The sequence below is a fragment of the Mycetomoellerius zeteki genome, unplaced genomic scaffold (assembly GCF_001594055.1).
Source record: "Mycetomoellerius zeteki isolate Tzet28-1 unplaced genomic scaffold, Tzet1.0 scaffold58, whole genome shotgun sequence".
Classification (NCBI taxonomy): Eukaryota; Metazoa; Arthropoda; class Insecta; order Hymenoptera; family Formicidae; genus Mycetomoellerius; species Mycetomoellerius zeteki.
Genome location: NW_017257588.1, coordinates 2,501,453 through 2,524,849, shown reverse-complemented (window position 1 = coordinate 2,524,849; position 23,397 = coordinate 2,501,453). Strand labels below are relative to the sequence as shown.

Sequence of the window (23,397 nt, the reverse complement as noted above, 5' to 3'; positions counted from 1 at the left end):
TTTTCTCATATTTATCGCAATGCTAAAAATCCGCTAAAAATGTTGGATGTTGGTTTATTCTTTGGAGCTGAACTTGTATGTACTTTTCAATTTTCTCTCTTTTTCTTTCCAACCTACAATGATATATACTTAGGTCTGTTCTTTTTAGCTAAAGTTCTTGCACGGTTCATCTTTCTTCCTTTTCTCTCCACGTTGGAGAGAAAAAGAGATAAGATGAACTGTGCAAGAAGTTCAGCTAAAAGGAACAGATCCTTTATTTCATGTCAAGTGTAGAAGGTGCAATAACGAATTATCGATCGACATCTGATCTGCCATCTCTCGTTCCTTCTTATAATTGCCTACTGTGTGGTCAGTCGGCAATCAGACAGATCAGACTTGATAAAAAGGAGAGAGCGTCAGCGGTCTGAGCGATTAGAGAAGCGGAAATAAGAGCGGCAGTCTTTCCGTGCGCGATACTATTCACCGAAAGAAGAGGAAGGAAAATAAGAAAGGAATCGTTTATCCCAAGCTGACGAACTTCTTGCATAAAAGCGACTCGTTGACGGCAGGTTCATCCGAGCGCTACAATGGTGGATTACAGCAAATGGAAGAATATCGAAGTAAGAATGATATCAGTTTATCAGTCAACTTCCTTGGATCCAGCGATTCAGTGGAATGTTCTTGAAGATGTGACTCAAGATCAAGTCTCGCCAGCCGCGCGTGACTCGCGCCGGAGATCATTATGATATATTATCAAAACGTCACCTGCTCAGAGTTTTGATTCAGCCCGGCTATCTCGATTTAAAATGCAGTTTATGTATCATGAATAATAGAATTGAGTCTTTTCTGAAACATTATTATAGATCTTTGCATTGTTAAATATTGCGAATTATCCAAGTTTCTTAGCTAAACTGATCTTTACTTTTCATAAATTTTTTTAATTTTAGTACATAATTAGATTATAACTTCATAAAGTTTCTTCGCTTCTTATTTTATTTGATCAACTAGTTTGATTTATCAGACTTTATTTTTATGATCAAACGATCTTTAAAGGCGACGATGTTTGTACATTTAGATTTTATATATTTGTGTTCTTATACTGATAAATTTTGCTATTCTTATTGTTAGATTTCAGATGACGAAGATGATACACATCCAAATATCGATACGCCATCCTTATTCAGATGGCGTCATCAAGCACGAGTGGAAAGAATGGAAGAGCGCAAGAGAGAGCAAGAAGAACATGACAAGAAGAAAATAGAGTATGAGCAAAAATATGTTAAATAATGTCTCCTCTATGTGTAATATTAAATTAATTTTTGTTATAACTTTTGTTATTTTAGAACATTGCAAAAACTCAAAGATACAAAGGAGAAATTAACCAAATTAGAAAATGAACATAATGATTCAGCTGACTTAACTACATTGAAAAAAGTTCTTCAGGATCTTGAACATGAGCAGGAAAAGATTAAGGAAGAAGAGAAAGAAATGGAAAAGAAGGAAAGATTGACACCATGGAATGTAGATACTATTGGACAAGATGGCTTTACGAAAACTGTAATAAATAAAAAGGCTGCACGGAGGGACGATGACGCCAGTTTGTCTGATGAGGAAAAAGAAATACGAATGAAGCAATTCGTTAAAGATAACGAGAAGAAACTGAAAGAGTTTGGCATGCTAAGAAAATATGATGATAGCAAGAAATATTTACAAGATCATCTATACTTGGTTTGCGAGAATACAGCAAATTATTTGGTCATCTGGTGCATCAATTTGGAAATGGAAGAAGTAAATTTGACATGCAACTGTTCTATCGCTAGAGTGCTTCACTAGGCACACTTAATAATTGATATCAATTAATTCTCTATAACTATAAATAAAATTTAGATCGATGAGAATAAGAGAGAATATTTTTAGTTAAAGTGGATCTTGTTGCTTGATAATGATCATATGCAAATTTACAAATGAACATTATCCAGCACCAAGGTCCACTTTGATAAAGAAATAGAATTCTTTCACTTAATTAATTCTATATTCATTATGTATTTTTATTATATTTAATTCTGTATTTTATATTTTCAGAAACATAACTTGATGGAGCACGTTGCGCATCAATGCATATGTATGCAATATATATTGGAGCTATCTAAACAATTGGATGTTGATCCGCGAGCGTGTGTTGGTTCCTTTTTCAGTCGCATTCAAATTGCTGAAGTGGAATATAAAAACTCCTTCGAAGACGAACTTAGAGCGTTTAAGGACAGAATACGCAAAAGAGCAGCGGAGAAGGTGGCTGATGCGGTTAGAGAGGCCGAGGAGGAGGAAAGAAAAGCTCGTTTGGGTCCTGGTGGACTCGATCCGGTCGAAGTGTTCGAAAGTCTTCCAGAGGTAAATAAAAATTTGTCTCGAGAGACACACATATGAATTAACTCTATGAAATTTCCTTCTTAATCCTTTGTATTTCTTGTAGGTTTTACAGAAATGTTTCGAAGTGCAGGATATTCCTTTGTTGCAACAAACAATAGCCACGATGCCGGAGGAAGAGGCGACATATCACATGAAACGTTGCGTCGACAGCGGTTTGTGGGTTCCCGATGCCAAAAACAAGGAGAAGGAAAAAGAAAACAAGGAGGAAGAGGAACAACCGATCGTAGAGGGAAAGACGCCAGATCCGGAATAACGTATTTAAGTTGCATTCTATTATCGATACTCAGTGAAAATCAGTATCTCATTTACATCATTTATTCTTTACATAATCCGAAACGGGTACATAACAAAGTTGTCATCTCTCCGAATTCTGGCAATTTGCAATTCATTATCTCCAGCTTTTTCTTTTGTCACCGTAATATTCGTCACTGCGTTGGCACGCAGTTAAATTGAGCTGAATTAGTTTACAAGACTGAGTTGTCGTTCCATAAATAGAAAACTTGGCATAAAATATGTAACGATTACCAAGTAGCACGAGTTAGCGTCTAGTGCTATATATAATCCTTACTTTGTATATGATTTATGTTATTACCGACATTGCCTTTCTATATCATGTACATACATATATATACATATATATATATATTGTGTGTTAATCGCAATTCATAATTATTTCCATATTTTATGTCCCCTCCCATAATGTCCTCAACATTGGTATTGTATATTAATCGGGAACAATATCGTTATGTAAATAAAACCAATTATGTATCAAAATTGTTTGTACCGTTAAAATTGTGACATGTATAATTATGTTTTGAAAAATGTTTGGTTTTCGTCTTTTAATTTAATTAAGTCAGTCGAATCATTCCGTTTCCGTGTATTTTTTCGAGTTTCCTCAGTGTTCAGAAATAGTCCGCTAGTGTACAGAATAAGAATTCACATTTCTTTTTCCTTTTCTGTAATAACGAATAAATTATACGAAATAGTCTATTCAATAAAAATTTTACTGGACCATACATTCGAAAATTCAACAATACGAAATAGGAGTAATGGCCGTGACGGTCAAAGCTAGATCTTTAATACTCAAATAATTCACATACACAATCAGAATTACTATATATATTATACATGTACTTGCATATATACCATATTTGTAGTTATTTGAATTGCACGCCGAATTATTTTTCCGGACTATATAAACGCAATTAAACTACTGTAATAATATCGCGAATTAAATTAACAAGCAATATTAATAATTTGCTTAATCAGGCATTCTATTAAGATGTTAATATGCCGAAAAATATTACCCGTAAATAAATTTATTGCGAAAAATATTACCTCGGCCGGGAATCGAACCTGGATCTCTTGTACTCCATACGAGTGTCTTAAGTCATTAGATTACGGAGGCACTCTAGTAATTCTGATTGAATTATTTAAGCATTAAAGATTTAGTTTTGATCGTCACAGCCATTACTCCTATTTCGTATTATTGAAATAGTCTATTCATTAAACCGATTCAATTAAATGTTACATAATTTACATAAAGTATCTGATAACATTCATTTAGGTTTCCACGAGTGTCTTCTTACATGAGGCATCCTTTTATGTCGAATATGTTATATCGTTAAAATTGTAAATAATTTCATTATTATCAATGTATATAAATTATAATTTAATATTTTATTATTTTCTATGAAATAATATTACTAACCGATTATATATTTTTTTCAGGCCAATTTAGGCCAAACTACACGAAAGCAATTCGTCTTCCGTGTAAAACATGTTTGAAAAAGCCCGCCATAAAACTCGAACGGCGAAGGTGGCGCTTATCGAGCTCTCGATCGAGTTGCGATCGCGTACATATACCGGAAGCAAGGGCATCTCCTCCCTTTCCGGCGCGGCGTTGGCACGAACGTGTAGGTAATATTTTTCCTCTTTCATTCTCACCCATGATACGATAGTCACATCGACTGTGAGACGGCTGCGCTGGCTTTTCATCGACACGGGCGTGGCGCACCGCTCAGTCGGCGTCATTTTCGTGACGTCGTGACACGCGATCGCTCAGAAATCCTTCCGAGACGGCAGTCCGTCTGTTCACCATTGCGGTCGTTCTGCCCGTTTACGCTTAATGGAAAGCCAGCTTGTCGTGCTCCGCTCTCCGATCATCCTCGCTTGCGCCTTTTGCATGACGACATCGGCCAACTTGGCGTTCTACCAGAGCCTGTCCATTCCAATCCATTCGGCCGACGGTTAGTGTGGACTCCTGCCTGCTTTAAACGAAAAGTACGTGTTAGAATTAAGCGCGAGTTCCTGAACCCTCGAAAAATTCGTTGCTTCACGTTGTACGGTATGTATCGATTTAGCATCGTAACGCGCGCGAGCTAACTGTTCTGCGTCGTTCGTTTCCCTTTTCTATAAATGGCCGTCCGCGATTTGCGAGATTTTCTCACTATTGACGTATCTGTGATCATTACGCGATTCTCCCCTCTGAAGTATCGGATTTCCCTCGTTTTTGCGGATAAGAAATATATAATTCATGAAACTGTTGCCGTTAATCGCCATGATGCTTTTCGAGAAATTTCCCTTCAAAGCGATTGTTTCGACCGTTAAAGCCGTTCCTTTTCATTCTCCAGAATTGAACTTGTTCGCACGGTTTATCTTTCTTTTTTCACATTGGAGAGAAAGAGACAAAAGATGAACAATGCAAGTTCAGTTCTGGAGTATGGAAAAAAAGAGTAGCGAGATCGCTTCCGTTTAGAAAGTGTAAAACGAGAACGTGTAAAAAATAAATATTTTTCCGAGAACGCGCCATTTTAGATAGATGTTGATTGCGTAAAATGACGTCCAACGGCAATTAATCGAAAAAAGCGACGCGACGCCGTGCATTCTGGGTAAAATCGTTAGCTACTCAAAATGGCCGTGCAACGAGCAACGTTCGATTTCCGTTTTACGACTCGCGTCGGATGTGTCGTATCACTAAATCTCGTGCGAAATGATCGAATGCGTTCGAATTCGCGCGAGAAAATTCGAGCCATGAATTTTGCAGGATTTCGATTCGGTTTTTATCGCGATGTTCGACATCGTCTGAATTTCTTACTCGAGACCCTTGCTTGAGAGAATCGAGAGATCTACGTATCATTTAATAGGAGGTTTTCCGGATGCGTGCGTGCGCGCGCGCACACACCTACACAGCTTGAATCATTCGATGCGCGCGTCCTCTCGTCTCCCATCTCCCTTCGTCTCTCGCCCAATCCGCTGCTGCGTTTCGAAGGCTTCTCGCTTTTGGCAGCGCGTGATTGGCGGAGACGAGTGGCGAGGGCAAAGGGAAGAGCGAGATGGCGCGCGCGTTGCATGACGGGAGAACCTCGAGTGGGGAGGGCGAAGAAGCAAGTCTGGTTCACAAAATGGCGGTCGATCTCTCGAGTCCGTGAGCATATAGCGCGCGATATTCCGATAGTTTTTCATAATGTCGAGACCCGCGACGGTAAACGCGGTCTGATATTACGAGCACGTGTACGCGTGACAGTGGTACGATTGGGGATCGGATCGATTTCGCGCGACGCGCGTCGATAATCACGTCGGTGGGTCGTCGTTGCGACGCGTAGACGGAACCATGCAGGTGAGTGCCAATCTCCGAACACCCCCGGAATTCGGGTGCGATTTCGCCCCCGTATATGCGGATTTTCGCGACAATTTTCATGTGAAACGATCGCGGATGCGTTCGACATGATTTTCTGCGTGCACGCGAGTCGCTCGTCGCGGCCACGGTGTTGTTTGGAATAAGGGAAAATCGCGTAGCCACATGCGTTTCCGTGTGTCAACGATCGACAAGAACCTCGCGAAAACGCGAAAAAACCCTCGATACCTGCCCTCGAAGGATCTCCGCGTATAGGGCGGGGTCCCACGGACCGTCCGGGTTCAGGAACTTGTGCCACTCTCGCCACGATTTTTCGCAACTTTACATACCTTTCTAGCCTCTCAATAACCTATAAGGTTTGTTTACGTCGCGTCAACCTGACATTTTTCACAGAAAACATCGTTGTACCATCCTGATTTTCGTCGCAAACGATTCCTCACACTTTCCTTCGGCCTGGCGTCATGCTTATTTGAAAATCAAAATTGTACCCATTTTCGCAAATTTAGCTCGAATATTGTCGCGCACAGTCCTGCTTGGTGATCAGGAATGTGTGACACAATTCTCATGGCCAATACACGCGATTTGGATGCATTTCCAGTGGGATAATGTTAAAAATATTTTGCTTTTTCACCCTTTGAAAATTCTTTGCAGAAATTTTTGTAGGAAATCCACAATTTTGGCATGTGACGGATGCAATTGGATCTATCAAGGAGCTTTATAACGTTTATCTATACTGTAAAACTTTATTTATGCTACTTGGAATCTTGTTAAACATTGATTTCTTTTACATCTCATTCATGGGAATGAAAATAACAATCATAAAGCATACTCTGAGCAAACTTCATTGCAATGTGATAGATTTCATTCAATTTGATAACAAATTTATCTTGGTACATCGTGAAAATAACATTAAATCCAATCATATACTTAATAATCATCAATTTTTGTTAAGAAATATTTTTAACTGCTGAAATTATAATGAGGTTAGTTTAGATATGTTGGGCAAATTTGTATAAAAAATTTAAAGCAATATAGTTTCTGGATATTTCATCATCACATGTGTGTAAAATACTTAAATAGGTGGTAAATTTTACAGTAATGGTATTGTAAATATTTAAATAACTAGACAAATTTAACAATTGCTTCTCTACTTATATATCTCATTAATCGCACATTATTTCTCTTAATGAACAACATGTACTTTTCAATTATCATAGTGTATTAATAAGACTGAACATGGCTTCATTAATAAATTAAGACTAATTTATTTTTTAAATATTGAGCTCAAGTTTTTTTTATACATTCTTTATGATATACTAAACATTGTTATAAAAATATATAAAAAGATTTGTTATAAAAATACATAAAAAGATTCATTTTATGCTTATAAATTTTTAAGCAAGCTGACTTTTTTTATAAAATAGTTACAGAAAATAGTGAATAAAATTTAGAAAAATATAGAAAGTGTTTGCATTACAATTATAATTCACTTTTAATATATATACTAGTTACATAATATTTTTATTACCAATATGAGAATATAAACCTAGAGAATAGTACAGTGTTTAGAACAAAAGGAGTATAACGATCATAATGATGTATTAATTAAAAAATACACAAGAAAAGCGACGTTAAATTAGTTATAGAATCCTGGCAATTCTTAATAATAAAACGTTAAGAAAAAGGGGTTATTTAAAGATGGGTTATATAACTTAAAAAAACCGGTATTAATGTTTTTAATGTAAACAATTATAGTAATGTAAATATTTAACACTAATTTTACTCTAGAGAATAATAAAAAATTGTATTATAGTTTTATTTGATAAAGATTCGGCTACTTATTAATGTGAAGAAAGTTTGAATAATATAAAGGAAAAAAATAACACTTGGATTCTTTATAGAAGTCTTATTTTGCTGCTTCATTTTCCAAAAAATATGTTTTATAAAATATCTCAACTTGTACAATATATTTACTAAAATGTTTAGCAAGAATTGTTTTAAAAAATTACATAAGTAATTTGAAGATGTTTTATCAGCTAAACATAATTTTAATAATTTATGTCAGCAGTCCAGAGTATAGATTATTTTAATATTTGATCACATACATCACTATCTGGTATAATATCTTGAATAAAAATATAGCATACCTGTTATTACTGATGCTTGTTATAAAAATAGAGCAAACAACCTAGGATTAAGTAGATAGGCAAACAAAAATCTGTACTGATTGCAACAGAATTTTACTTTGCTCTCATAATTGCAATATTTTTTCCAGTATACTTGCGAGAATTTTTATTTTGATCATTCACTGCTACAGATTTGCAGAAAGATGAAATATATTATACAAATTAATGTATAACATACCTAATTTGCTATAAATTAAATAATATAATAAATCCCCATATTATTAGATGCACATATATTTCTGTATGCATTTACATATCTTTATCAAGCACTGGAAATTGTGTGAGATATGTAATTGTTGAAATTTTTAATAAACATATAACGTGTGTTTCATTGATCTCTATTATTTAGTGTCCAAACCTTTGTTGAGCATCTCCAAGCGATTCCTTTCATGCGATTAATATTATAAGCAATTGAATGCGATAGATTGATGCAAATATATCAATCTGGAAAAAAATCCGTCTGCGTTTAATTTGGCGGATCTCAAACATGGTCGAACAAGGGGGATTTTACTCCTAAATACAAAGTCTTGCGGAATTTAATACAATGAGTGTATTAAATATTTCGATTTATATTATATTTCCTTTTTTAGTCTTTATTGGTTTTTATTTAGGCCAAAATAATTCTATAAATGTACGACAACAATAGTTTAATAAAGTTTCTTAGATTAATGTTTTCCTCTGCTACGAATATAAAATGGCGGACGATGGTCACAAAATGGAGAACGTTGGTTACAAAATGGAGGTCGAATCGTGTTGATGAATTGACGTTATTCTGCATGCGCGCTGATTGAAAGAAAGAAGAGATGTGCAAAAGTTTCACCACTCTCTTTGACTATAAATTACCTTGCCATTCGTTATCATAATTCATTAATTGTATTAATTGTATTATATTCATCTAGAATAAAAAGAAAAATCTCTTATTGAGAATAATAATGCTAGGGCGTGTTTCTCTGCGATAAACGTTAGTTGGGGGATAAAAATGAACTATTCCAAACAACACAAGCGACGAGCGATATTTTGCGTAGAAATAAAATCGAAATTACATGTGATCTCGACATGATTAACTTCCAGAAAACATTAGAATCCGAATCTGGTAAGGAATCCGGATCTGATTCTGAGAATGAGAGCAAAAGCGATAGCTCTTCTTCCGGTAGTAACAGCGGCTCAGGATCTGGATCTGAAAGGTATGAACAAGAGAATTTAGCTCATCTCCCTGAAAATTGTGAGATCTGATATACGAACTTGTATCAGTGAAATTTTATATTTTCCTCGCATAGAAGAAAGAAACGTTTAATGAATTTCTAAATTTCCTAGCTTTAGGCAAATTTTGAATTTTGAAAAGAACTTTGTTTTTGGAAAATTGCTATTTAAATATTTAATTTTATTAACGTTTTTCAGAATGTAATTGTTCCTTCTTTAAAAATTCTACAATATTGATAAGGTTCATTAATTATTAATTATTCATTAACTTTTGAAATAAGTTTAAACAATCTTTTATAAAATGCATTTGTAGCGTGTAATATATTACGAATACGAGACAAATTGAACTGAATACAAGTGTATATTGGATTCTCTGATGTGTAAGGGTTTATCACAATCAGTGCCACTTGCAAGTGGGCTACTTGTGCGCATCACTATAGCTTCATACAGCACTAACAATGTTTTTAACAATTTTGCTAATTTATAAACTATTTTGAAATTTTGTGAACACACTTTTTCTTATACAATACGATGTTAAAACATTTGTTCCCTTCCTATTCAGAATCAGTACAGTGCTAGATAAGCTGTAATATGAGTCTGTAGCGTTAGTCAATATACTTTCAAGTAATCAATGTATACAGAATCGTAGAATTATATGAGAACGTTCACATTTTCAACATCTTGAAATATACCATATATTTTAAAAGACTCGATACAATTTCAACGTGTCCTAGTAAATTATAGTTTATTTTTATATTAATGTTTCATTTATATATTTATTAATTTGCATAAACATTTTTAATCTTAGTATAATTAAAATTCTATAGTTTATGTATGAATATATCATATCATGATTACTATATATAATATTTTTATGGTGAATTGTTCTCACGACTACGTTATCGTTAAATATTCTAAATAAGTATGTATTTCGAGATGCTATGTCTATGTATGTCATCTATTTGCAATTAGTGAAATAAAAGGTGCGTTTCATTTAACATTCGCAACGCTCGCGAATATTATTTCATCCTTCTTTTCAAATATTAAACAAGGATGACATGATTCATGCGAGTATTGCGAACGTTAAACGGAATGCATCCATAATATTGCCTGGCTGCTTAACGCAGCGACTCTAGCTCTTCGAGCGGTTCCGGTTCCGGATCGGGCTCTGACTCGGAAAAGTCGGAGAAGTCGGATGCACCTGCTGCACAAAGCGATAGCTTCCAGAGCAAAAGCTCGAATCACAGCACCGAAGCAAAGCTTAGAGTTAAACATGAGTCTAGTCGCGAGTGGGACGAGAATCCTGACATATACGGCATTAGGAGGTCCGGGCGTTCCAGGAAAGAACCTGATAGGCTCGCAACGAATCGCGAGAGCGACAGTGATGGTCGCAAAAAGTTTAAGAAGAAAAGGTAAGTGCGACAAATCGTCGGGGGAGAGGAGATGGAGGAGGAGAATACGTCGACAGTAACGATCGGTGTAACTCAGCTGAGTGTGTTACCATAATCGCGAGATCTCCGAGATTGCAAGATATGAATCGCAATGCGCTACTTCAAAGATAAAACAAGGCCATAATTGTCGATAACCAATATAAAGTAGTTTAATACAGTTACCCTGTACATAGTGAACTTTGATCTTGTCAGTCATTACAAGAGATATTTTGCAACGATACACCACTTCTGCAACCGTATTAGTCGCTGCGTTAATTTTTTGATAAATATTTTATTTATCCATATTCTACAGAGCACGAATAACGAATCGATTTTATATTTTTCCTAATTTAATTTCCACTCGTGCCATTATTATCAGTACATTTGCATATAAATTTATAAATGATACATGCGTACGATGGTACCTTTTGTCATCAATATTGATCGTTATATAACACGTGTTAAAATTTTTTTATGTAGTTATTTGACGATATCTCGAATATGTGAGTTTCTTAATTGCGACATTTAGGACGCTTTTTATTAACATTAAAAAGACTTGTTTCCACATATGATAATTATTTGCATAGTGTTATCCACATATAAGGTATGCTACATGTATGCATACATATACTTTTAACTGCTAAAATATTTATAAGTGTTTACGTTTTTACATTTGTTTGCACTAATCGGATTTCACTTTTGTTTTGCATATAACTGCTTAATATATTTTCCAGTTTATATCACAAGCGTTTTTACATTCCTATGTTACACAGAGTGTTCCATAGGAAGTTGTTGAAACTAATCAGTTGTTATTTTTATAAACGCATTTAATAGAGAACATTTGGCAGTTTTATTTATATATAAGGTAGACGATTGGAAATATTATTTAATAAATGTTTATAAAATTGTCATTTTATCATTTCATAAATATTTATCAAAATGCCAAATATTGCCAATTTTATCTATTTTGGAAATTAAAAAAATTTTATAACATCTTTTTATAAAAAAAAACTTTTATCTATAACATCTGTTTAAATTTCCAAAATATAATTGGCAATATTTGGCATTTTTATAAACATTTTATTAAACGATAAAAATATTTTTTATTGTTTTTATTTTATGTATAAATAAAACTGCCAGGTGTCTTCTATGAAGAAATATTGATTTTTCTTGTGTGCATTTTTAAAAATGCCAACTGATTAGTTTTAGCAACTTCCCATGGGACACTCTGTATATCTCAAATTTATTAATACACACAAATTTTTTATGTGTTGTGGAGCATATAATTGTTATATAACTTTATTTCTCATAAAAATCTTAATTCTTGTATAAGTTATATAAAATTACAGTTATATATGAATATTAAAAAAATAATGTCTCTGATTTTATATTTTTTATAAATTTTTTGCGACTCACATTTTAAGAATTGATTTCATGATATTATTTGCTATACATTTTATAAATATATCGTTAATAATAATATACCAGAAGTTATTTATAAAAACTTAAAAGTTATATGTATATATACAAGATTTTTTGAAATATTAAAAGTAAATTAGCAGCATATTTTAAATTGAGTTAAATAAAATTCACAGTATGATAATAAAATTCACAGTAATGATAATTATAAACGCGAATATGTTAGGTATAACATGTTCACGATCATATATGTATAACCTATTGTTTTAGTTCACACAATTCGTGGAATTCAGAAAGTTCAGATTCAGAATCTGATGAAACTGAGAATCGTAGACCTCCACCTAGCAAATCCTTGAACAGACGCGCAGCGCAAAAAGCAAAAGAGAAAGCCAGAGTGCGAAAGAAACGTATCTCTGATTCTTCTGATAATTCTTCCTTTGACAGTGATGATAATAGAAGGTACATATCGAAAAAAATTGATTAAATAGATGCAAAGATATATAAAACAAAAATAATTACTCATTAAACTTAATTATCAGGCAAATTAATAGACGGGCAGGTACGGCAGTTAGTTATAAAGAGGAAAGCGAAGAAGGTACTGATAGCGAAGATTTGGTTGAAGTTGACGAATCGACCGCTGCGTCAACAGAGCCTGACAATGCGGAAACTATTGAACAAATTTTGGGACAGAGGATGGGCAAGAAAGGAGGTTGGTTTTATGCATATGAGACACACATTGTAATGTTAATTGAAATATATTAAATTATTTCTATTATATAATTATGTGCAGTTACCGGTAACATAACGACAATCTACGCTGTCGAAGACAACGGTGATCCTAATCCAGAGGATCTAAGTAACCTGGAAACTGAAGTACAATACTTGATCAAATGGAAAGGCTGGTCTCACATACATAACACGTGGGAATCAGAGGAATCTTTAAAAGCACAAAAAGTATAACATTATTAAAATATTAAAAAATTTTTGTCAATTCACAACTGTGATGTCAGGAAATATTCATGATCTTGTGTCTGTTAGGTAAAAGGATTGAAGAAGTTAGACAATTTTATCAAACGTGAACGTGTAATTGAGTATACGAGAAAGCACGCTGAGCCAGAGGAGTTGGATTATTTAGAATGTCAATTGGAACTTAAACAAGATCTTCTGAAAAGTTACAACAATGTTGAGAGGATTATTGGTATGATCTCTTTATTTCAAGAATAATATTTTAAATATATATATATATAATTTTCAACGTTTTTTTCTATTATAAATATAAATTATAATAATGTGATAAACCGTCGTATACTTTCATCAGCTGATTACAAGAAACCAGACTCGGTATATCCTGATTATTTCTGTAAATGGGAAAATTTGTCATACGCCGAAGCCACATGGGAAGATGGAATTTTGATAGTGAAAAAATGGCCAGAGAAGATAAAGGAATTTTGTGACAGAGAAGATTCCAAGAGAACACCAAGCAAACATTGCAAAGTTCTCAAATCTAGACCTAAGTTTTATCAGTTGAATGAACAACCTGCTTACATGGGCAAGGAAAAAGATTTAATATTGAGAGATTATCAAATGGATGGACTTAATTGGTTGATACACTCTTGGTGCAAGGAAAATAGGTACACAGATTTTTTTTCTATAATAAATAACGACGCTGAAATTATTAATTATTTATTTAATCTTTTAATTATCTATTTTTTTTCTAGTGTTATATTAGCCGATGAAATGGGTCTCGGCAAAACAATCCAAACGATATGCTTCCTTTACTATTTATTTCATACGCAACATCTTCACGGACCATTTTTACTAGTAGTTCCTCTGTCAACTATGACTTCCTGGCAAAGAGAGATGTCTCAATGGGCACCTGACCTAAATTTTGTCACTTACTTGGGTGACATCAATTCTCGTAATGTGGTAAGTATTCTTTTTCACTGCTTTGCAATATTTGATATTCTGAGATTCTTTGAATAAATGGCATAAATTCTTTTCAGATTAGGGAATACGAATGGTGCTACCAGAGTTCGAAGAGACTAAAGTTTAACGTTATTCTTACGACGTATGAAATAGTACTTAAAGATAAAACATTTTTGGGTGCCTTAAATTGGGCGGTATTGCTAGTAGACGAAGCTCATCGATTGAAGAATGATGATTCTTTATTATACAAAGCACTTACTGAATTTCACACCAATCATCGTTTATTGATTACTGGTACTCCATTACAGAACAGCTTAAAGGAGCTGTGGGCCTTATTACATTTCATTATGCCTACGAAGTTAGTTCCTGCCTTTTTAAATTTTTCTATCTATATATTTAGATGTATATTTATGAAAATATAAATTTAATTTGTTTTATTTTGTATATTTACATTTGTTATTATATTGTTCGGATATAGATTTGCCTCTTGGGAAGAATTTGAAAAGCAACACGATAATGCTGCACAGAAGGGATACTCCAAGTTGCACAAGCAATTAGAACCATTTATTCTGCGCAGAGTTAAGAAAGATGTCGAGAAATCTTTGCCGGCTAAAGTCGAGCAGATCTTACGAGTAGAAATGACGTCCATACAGAAACAATATTACAAGTGGATATTGACAAAAAATTATGAAGCATTGCGAAAAGGGGCGAAAGGATCTACTACGACATTCTTGAACATCGTTATTGAATTGAAAAAATGCTGCAATCACGCTTTTCTCACGAAACCAATTGATGCCGAAAGGGAAAAGACTAATGAAGATTATTTGCAACAATTAATTCGTGGTTCTGGCAAATTAGTGCTTCTAGATAAACTACTAGTGAGATTGCGCGACACGGGACACAGAGTACTGATATTCAGTCAAATGGTCAGAATGTTGGATATTCTTGGTGAATATCTACAAAGGAGGCATTTCCCATTCCAAAGATTAGATGGAAGTATAAAGGGGGAATTACGAAAACAAGCGTTGGATCATTTTAACGCTGAGGGATCGCAAGACTTTTGTTTTCTATTGTCGACGCGAGCCGGTGGTCTCGGTATCAATCTTGCCACTGCAGACACTGTGATAATTTTTGATTCTGATTGGAATCCGCAAAATGATTTGCAGGCACAGGCTAGAGCGCATCGAATAGGACAAAAGAATAAGGTACGCTAGCGATTGTTTCAAATCGATCCTCACTTGTATAAATTTTTCAATCAACTTCAATCTTTTGATCAAATTTATGTCATATTTATTGTATGTAGGTAAATATTTATCGATTGGTTACTAAAAAGTCAGTCGAGGAAGAAATTGTTGAACGCGCAAAGCAAAAAATGGTCTTAGACCATTTAGTGATACAGCGAATGGATACAACCGGAAGGACAGTGTTAGACAAAAAGAATGCTGGAACCAATAGTAATCCATTTAACAAAGAAGATTTGAATGCTATTTTAAAATTTGGCGCCGAGGATTTGTTCAAAGACGAAGAAGATGGAGATGAGGAACCAGCTGTGAGTTAACACATTTTACACTTTTGTTAGTTTAATTGAACAGTTTAATTGAACAGTTTAATTGAAAATGTGAGAGTTTATTAATATTTAACATTATTATCGTTGTCGTATTATTCGTGGCTGAGCGTGGTAACTTCTCTCATATGCCTGTGGTGCGTACGCTGGTTGTACACAGTCATATGGGACCTACAGTTTAACGTTGATTCCGAACGACGAAATTTTTATTAGAGAAGTGCTCTTGGCAAAGATACTCTCGGTGGTTTGCCATTGCTTTCCGAGAGGAGATACGAGCGTATGAAAATATTTTTGGTTCTGTCGGAAATTGAACCTGGGATCTCTAGCTTAGTTGATATATTGTAATGTTTACATAATTTTATTTTAATAATTAATATTTTTTCTCTAATAAATGTTTATGTAATCAATATTTTGTAATAAATGTTATTATTTTTGTAATATTAGTGTGATATCGACGAAATATTAAGAAGAGCTGAAACGAGAGATGAAGGACCAACAACGGTTGGCGATGAATTGTTGTCCGCCTTCAAAGTCGCCAGTTTTAAAACAGCATTTGAAGAGGATTTGGAACCTATTAATCAGCCAAATGATAACGATGATGAAAGTAAAGATTGGGTAAATATCTTTTCTTTCTTAATTTATTTTTGTGTGTGGGGATTAATATCTTAAAAATCTGTATATTTTTATTATATTAAGTTGTTTATTTAATATTTTTTTATGCTTTAGGCCGAAATCATTCCGGAGAATTTTCGAAGGAAGATAGAAGAGGAGGAAAAGTCCAAAGAAATGGAGGATCTGTATCTACCACCGAGAAGTCGAAAAACTCTTCAGCAACTCAATCAAAGCGAAGGTATTTTTGGAAGAATTTGCATTTAAATGCAAAATATTTAAGCAAACGCATAAATATTATTTTGTATTTATTTTTAGGAAAGGGTAAAAAGCGGAAAAAAGTACAAGATGACAGTGAGGATGGCGAGGAATCGGGTAGCGAAGCGGAAGGAAGCGATGATGATAGACCTAAGAAAAGAGGTAGACCGAGAGTTACGCCGCGCGAGAATATCAAGAGCTTCACTGATGTTGAAGTATGTATAACGAGTCTTATTTTATGAGAAATTATTTAATCTCTCATGCATGTCTTTAATATAACAATATTATTGTCTTTTACAGATACGACGGTTCATCAAGAGTTATAAAAAGTTCCCAGCGCCTTTAAAACGATTAGAAGATATCGCAGCTGACGCTGACTTACAAGAGAAACCGCTGGCGGAATTACGCTTCTTGGGCGAACAATTGATGTCTAGATGCGACGCATGTTTAGTAGAATTTGAGAACACCGCGAAAGAGAATAAAGGTGACGAGGAAGAAGGCAAAGGACCAGGTCGTAAAAGGGGACGAGGACCTACTTTTAAGATAGGTGGTGTAATGGTGAACGCAAAGTCATTCTCAGCCGCTGTTAAAGAGCTCGAGCCTTTAGAACAAGCTTTGCCATCTGATCCTGAGCAACGTGCTAATTGGCATCTCGACATTAAGTAAGTTTAAAATTTATATAATTAGTTAATTTTAAGTAACATTAATTTTTTGTGTTGTCTAATTTAATTTAAATAGTGAAAAAATTATAATATAATACAATTAATTAAATTCACACTTATTTAAAATTAATTGTGAAAAACATTAAAATGTTTTCACTGCAGATTGAAACCAGCCAATTTCGAATGCGAATGGACTTCCGAGGATGATGCTAGACTGTTAAAGGGTATATATCAGTACGGCATGGGTTCATGGGAGGCGATAAAAACAGATATTAGTTTGAAACTCGGTGACAAGATTTTTCCCAATGGCAATAAAGTACAACTCAAACGTGTGAATGCACGTGCGGAATATCTTTTGAAGATTTTGAAGAAGCAAATTGATCTTAAATTAGGAGTGGTAAGATCATTTGATATATGGCATGTCAACGAATGTCTTTATTGGTCTTTTTTACTTCTACAGGATTATGTCTTTCTCCTTCAATTAGAAACTGAATACAAGGTAATATCCCGACTGTTTCCTATCCTTTCATCTTTTCCTATACTTTACCAAGCCTATCCTATACTTTACCTACCTTAGCAAGCAATCGTAAAATATACGAAAGAGCTATAGAATATAAATTTTGATATTAATATGCCTAACATATAAATTATATTTTCTTTTTAAAAAGTTTGCATTTATAAATTAGCCAATTATTTCAGACGCGAATAAGGAAACCGAGGAAGCCTAAAGAGGTGAAAACAGCAATTACCAAAGAAATTGTAGAAGATAACGATAGCTCTGGTGACGAAAATAAAAAATCAAAATCCAAAATTGACAAAGTAAGTTTTAAAAGCGAGAGACTAACTTTTTATATTTCGTGAATTTATATGGAATATACGTCTATATATACATTTTTTATGATTATAGTCTGCAGTTAAAAAAGAAGATGAAAACGTTGCTAAAAAAGATATCAAAGAAGAAATCGATGATGTATCTGATGAAAAGAAAAAGGACAAAAAAGTTAAGAAGGAGAAAAAAGATAACAAAAAGGTGAAAAAGAATAAGCAAGCCGCAGGTCCTATGCATTTTACTGCAAATAATGAACCGAGAGCTGTCGATGTAATCGGTGAATTAGATCCGCCAGTATTTGATGAGGTTAATATAATTCTTTTGAGAAATTTAATACAAATTTATATGTATATTTAATACAAATGTATGTTTTTCTTATAACAACTTCTATAAATTAAATGTCTATAATATGCATAATATAAATAAAAATCGGGGATAAGTGATTAATATATTTTTATCATATAGTGCAAAGAAAAGATGAGACCAGTAAAGAAGGCGTTAAAGGCCTTAGATACACCAGATATGTCTCTGAGCGAGGAGGAGCGAGTTGCTCGCGCACGTCGAAGTCTTTATCAAATTGGGAACCATATTGACACATGTCTGGCGGAATATAAAACCTCTGAACAAATCAAAGAATGGAAAAGTAATCTTTGGTACTTCGCTTCCAAGTTTACGACTTTCAAAGCGAAAAAGCTTTACAGAATGTATAAAAATTTAGCAAAAAAGAAGGATGGCGACAACAATGGTGGTACCACATCTAGTCCCGATAAAAAAGAGGATACTTCTAGTTCCACAAAGGTACTGTGCGCATTACTTCTAATTTATTGCAAAACAAATGGATGAGAAATTATTATAATTTTCCGTTTTATTTGGCAGAAACACAATGAAAAGGCGTCTCACGAGAAACATTTCGACAAGCAACAACAGGCAGACAGCAGCAATAAAGATAGCAGAATAATGAAACGTAAAGTTGATGATATCGAAGAAAACTCGAATAGCAGTACGCAAAGTAAGAAACACATTTCAACTATTTCCGCTGTTAGCAGCAATATCAGCAGTACGTCCGCAGTTACTATCGGTGCTATTACGATTACGCCTTTACCGTCAATGCCAAATTCCACATCGAACACCACTAACAGCGCAGACACATCGCGACATAAAGAACAAAAAGAGTCAAAACATAAAGATATGAAAAGAGATAGGGATCGTGACAGAGATAGAGATAGGGGGCACGACAGAGGTGATAGATTAAGTATAAACAAGGATGATAGAATTAGGAGAGACGGTGGATACAATATGGGACATTATAGTGGTAGCAGGGAAGATGATCATTGGTTATCCAGAGACGGAAGAGATATGAGAGACAGCAGGTACGGGTAAGCTCATTTTTTATATCCATAATACTTCAATGTTTAATATGTTTTCTAACATTTCCGTATTTAGTTTAATTTGAATTTTATTTCATTCATCTCGTGTAAAATTATTTAGATTGTTAAACAGAATAGAAATCTTTGTTCTATTGTTATTTAATTCTTCATTATTTATGTGGATGTTCAGAACATCCCCATCTTATAAATTTGCTAAATATATACATGAATGCTACTTATATGCGTTATTATATTATTTTACAATTATTGAAATTTATTTTACATTATATTATATTATTTTACATTTTTATTTAAAGGATGTATCAATTTTATAATAATTGTAAATAATCACAAAGAGAACAGCATCTATTGAGATGTAACGTTAGGGTTTCGGAAATATATAATAGCGCGAATAATTACGTTAAAAAACTACGCGAGTAATATAAAGTTAATATTATTTCTTAACTGCGCAATTTTTTTTTTATAGATTCGGAGATCATAAGCGCGATCGCTTTGATCTTTATGGTCGAATGTCAGGTGGTTATCACAGAGATAGAGACAGGGATCGAGATCGTGGTATGCACATGAACGACAAAAGAAGGTGAGGAATAGCTCATCTGTACATACATCTGATCGATCTATTTCATGAATTTTGTTTCAATGAGTATGATTTTTCAGTGATTATTATCGATACTCGTCGGGACCACCAAGTTACGGATATGGGCCAAGTGGCTATGGAGGTAGCAGTGGTGGTGGTGGTGGTTATCCGCCCACGGATATTGCATCAAGTCATTTCAGAAGTCGTGGTTACGCAGGAGATGGTTACTCCAACGATTGGCGACCGAACAAAGATTACAGGCGGGACTACGATAGAAGACCACCGCCACCAAACGCCAACTCCTAGTGCTTCTTTCTTCCTCGGTTGTGACACAATATCGAAATCATTTTGTGTATAATTTTGCTGCGAGTGAGAGCGTTTGTGATGACGCTGGCCCTCTTACGTCTCTACGTGGGAGAAATATTGAATGCACGGTGCACGATGTTCTGTGAGCATGCACCACTTGTACCTATATGTATAAAAAAGAATTATTCCGATGTTTATTATATAACAGACGGATAATATAATAAAATCGAAGATGTGTCTAGGATATGCATGATACTCCCTAGATTAGAAAATTTTACAGATATGTGGAATTACAGATATGTGAAAAGGAAAGAAATACGAGGGAGATCGAATTATATCCTCGGCGCATAACGAGAAGAGAAATTTTTATATATCGGAACGTATATCGGAATTTGTTGAGGAATACAAACGAATAAACAGTGTTTCAGTTTTTTTTTTTTTAAGTACGTACCAATAGAGAATGTACTGGTATAATTTCTGGGAATTTTCATTGCCACACATATTAAAATCATTTTTATTTAAAATAAATACATTTTCCGTACAATCTACAATACGATAAATGGAAACTATCCAAATTATACTGAAATACAATTCTAAAGTACAATGGTATTTTTTACAATTTTTTAAATTAATAAACTAATTCTTTCTTGTATATTCGAATTCGGTTTTATCGTGCAATTGTGAAAAAAATTAACGACATTATAATCATGAATGTATATATTTTCTACTGTATACTATTCAGATGCGGTTCAGTTGACGATTTGGAAGTTCTACTTCTGTTAGTTGTACTAACATTTGCACAAATTAATCGGTGTTTTCGAAGATCTTGACGCTCTAAAGCGTCACGCATTCTAGAATATTCTGTAAAATGCTAAATGAGCACATTCTAAACTGTCCCCGAACATTGATAGCGTTGATTGTACCGTATCTTCTACCATATCTTTCGTTATGTAAAATAAGTAAACTGCTTCCGCGCTATGCGCATATATTTTGCATTTTCGATACTAATTATATATGTATATTTAGTTTAAAAATATAGCTCGCGCACATAATCGCCTCGAATAATGACATCTGGGTATCAATCATGAAACTTTATCCCTAGATGGAAAGTGAAAAGTGAAAATTTTTGCCATTGAAGTTAATGGAGAAATGTTTCACTTTTCACTTTTCATCCGAAGGAAAAAAGTTTCATGATTGATACTCTGGTTTCATTGTTTTCATTTGAGAATCAGATGAGAGTTAATAATTAGACGGCTCTATGCTTAATGCAATCCAATTTGATGGCGTTACAGTAGACACAAACGGACGTGATGTTGCGTTATAATATAATGTTTGTGAAATTGTACAAATCTAACATATAAATTTTCTCTATATAAAGATTAAAGATTTAAAGGAACATCGTGTTTCACAGAGATGGAATTATACGAGATTATCCAATATGATATGCACACTGAAATCGTACACTGTGTCGATCTATTGTATTTGCTAGTAAAATATTGGTCGACAATTAAAGTGTTAATTCAACAGCCACCTAACGTAATCTATTACGCAAATCAAAATATGATAAAAACACAGATTGGATCGCACCTTTTTTTCGATAATCTTTTGACGCGTTTATGATTTGAAAAAAATAGAAATAGAAAAAAGTACTATTTTTGCGTTCATTACCTTATGGTACCATAGTTCTGAACATACAAACCAATGTGACATACTTGTAAATATTAGCGTAAGACCGATAATTATACTCCGTTCGTATCGAACTGTTGAATCACTTAATACAGCATTATGCTTTCCTTATTTAACATAGAGTATGAGGAAGTATTTGCTACCTCAATCTTGTTTCAGTCAAAAGGGAGAAAAAAGAAAAGACAGAAGGAGAGAAAAAGTGAAAGAGAGAACATTGACATAAGGATTTTATATTATCTATAATATCACACACTAGAACATCTCCCGTAAAATATTTTTCAACTGAAGAGATTTAAATTTAGCGATTGACTAAAGATAATCAACATCTAAGATAGTTATGTTTTGCTCTAATTGATAATGAACAGTTGATAATATTTCTTTGTTATAAGGAAGGGCTTCTCATAAAGTTTTGTATTCCTAGTAAACGAAGAAACAAGGTGAAAGTCGAGCTCGACTTATAGAACGTATTATCTTGTATAATCTGAAACTATCGATATTGCATGCTGAACACATTGTCCTATTGACGTACATAAAATAAATTATTTTGTAGATTATTTTACGCGCTGCGTGAAGCCAATTTTACAATTTTCATGTGCATTTGTGTAAATAGTAGCATATATTGAAAAAGCGAAACAACATATTTGTGACGATATGGATTCATGTTAAACTAGAAACGAAATGTAATTCATATTTTCTTGTGTTTCGGGATTGATCACGTGGCAACAGCTCACTGGAGATTTTCATTTGCGAAACGAAACGTAGCAAGAGCTATTTAATTTATAAATATATGATTGCGGCGGTATGGAGTGTACAACAATGAAATAAAGAGATAAGAAGTCTGCGAGTTGTAAATATCGATTCGGAGAATGAAATACAGTGGCATAATGGAATAGAATTTAAAACGTATTTAAATATGTAATTAAATGCGTACATTAAATATGTAAAGCGATCATAACGTATTTTATCTATCTTTATTGTAGATTGTTCTGCGTTTCTGAAAATATATCTGCAGAAAAGTTTTTCATGGTAGTGGTAGCGTTATGTTTGAAACATAATATCAAAAAATATTTTTTTAAATACTTTTAATGATAATATTTCAATCTTTTACATGTGCATACATATTTAAAATCTAATATTTAAAATTTTTTTAAATATATAACAGTGTAATTATATAATACTGGCTATGAAATCAACGACTGTATTAAAATGCGGTTAAGAATGTGCTTCGCTTTGAATAGATATACTGATCCTATCTTTAAAGTGCCGCTTTTTCCAATATCATATAAAAAGATACTGTAAATAACAAATTATTTA

The 23,397-nt window shown here is 33.7% G+C and overlaps 2 protein-coding genes and 1 pseudogene across 3 annotated transcripts; 2 read left to right on the top strand and 1 right to left on the bottom strand.

The window, feature by feature from the left end:
• The first annotated feature begins 365 nt into the window (after nucleotides 1-365).
• Cdc37 (cell division cycle protein 37) lies at nucleotides 366-3,059 on the top strand. Its single transcript, XM_018456418.1, has 5 exons — nucleotides 366-599; nucleotides 1,108-1,241; nucleotides 1,323-1,767; nucleotides 2,062-2,367; nucleotides 2,450-3,059. The coding sequence occupies exons 1-5, from the start codon at nucleotides 567-569 to the stop codon at nucleotides 2,657-2,659; spliced, it is 1,128 nt and encodes a 375-aa protein (XP_018311920.1). The 5' UTR covers nucleotides 366-566; the 3' UTR covers nucleotides 2,660-3,059.
• Nucleotides 3,060-4,147: 1,088 nt separating this feature from the next.
• On the bottom strand, nucleotides 4,148-5,306 carry LOC108728058 (uncharacterized; annotated as a pseudogene).
• Nucleotides 5,307-5,326: 20 nt separating this feature from the next.
• On the top strand, nucleotides 5,327-20,891 carry Chd1 (chromodomain-helicase-DNA-binding protein 1). 2 transcript variants are annotated; one of them, XM_018456509.1, is made up of 23 exons: nucleotides 5,327-6,025; nucleotides 9,301-9,413; nucleotides 10,557-10,841; nucleotides 12,549-12,737; nucleotides 12,818-12,987; nucleotides 13,069-13,232; nucleotides 13,317-13,476; nucleotides 13,597-13,909; nucleotides 13,997-14,204; nucleotides 14,282-14,562; nucleotides 14,683-15,409; nucleotides 15,508-15,753; nucleotides 16,213-16,383; nucleotides 16,495-16,618; nucleotides 16,696-16,850; nucleotides 16,936-17,297; nucleotides 17,460-17,694; nucleotides 17,997-18,116; nucleotides 18,205-18,432; nucleotides 18,592-18,924; nucleotides 19,003-19,496; nucleotides 19,981-20,094; nucleotides 20,172-20,891. In XM_018456509.1, exons 1-23 carry the CDS (start codon nucleotides 6,020-6,022, stop codon nucleotides 20,395-20,397), a joined length of 5,424 nt encoding a protein of 1,807 aa, XP_018312011.1. In that variant the 5' UTR covers nucleotides 5,327-6,019; the 3' UTR covers nucleotides 20,398-20,891. The 2 variants fall into 2 exon arrangements, with proteins under 2 accessions (XP_018312011.1, XP_018312010.1); XM_018456508.1 differs by having other exon boundaries at nucleotides 19,003-19,502.
• Nucleotides 20,892-23,397: the final 2,506 nt, after the last annotated feature.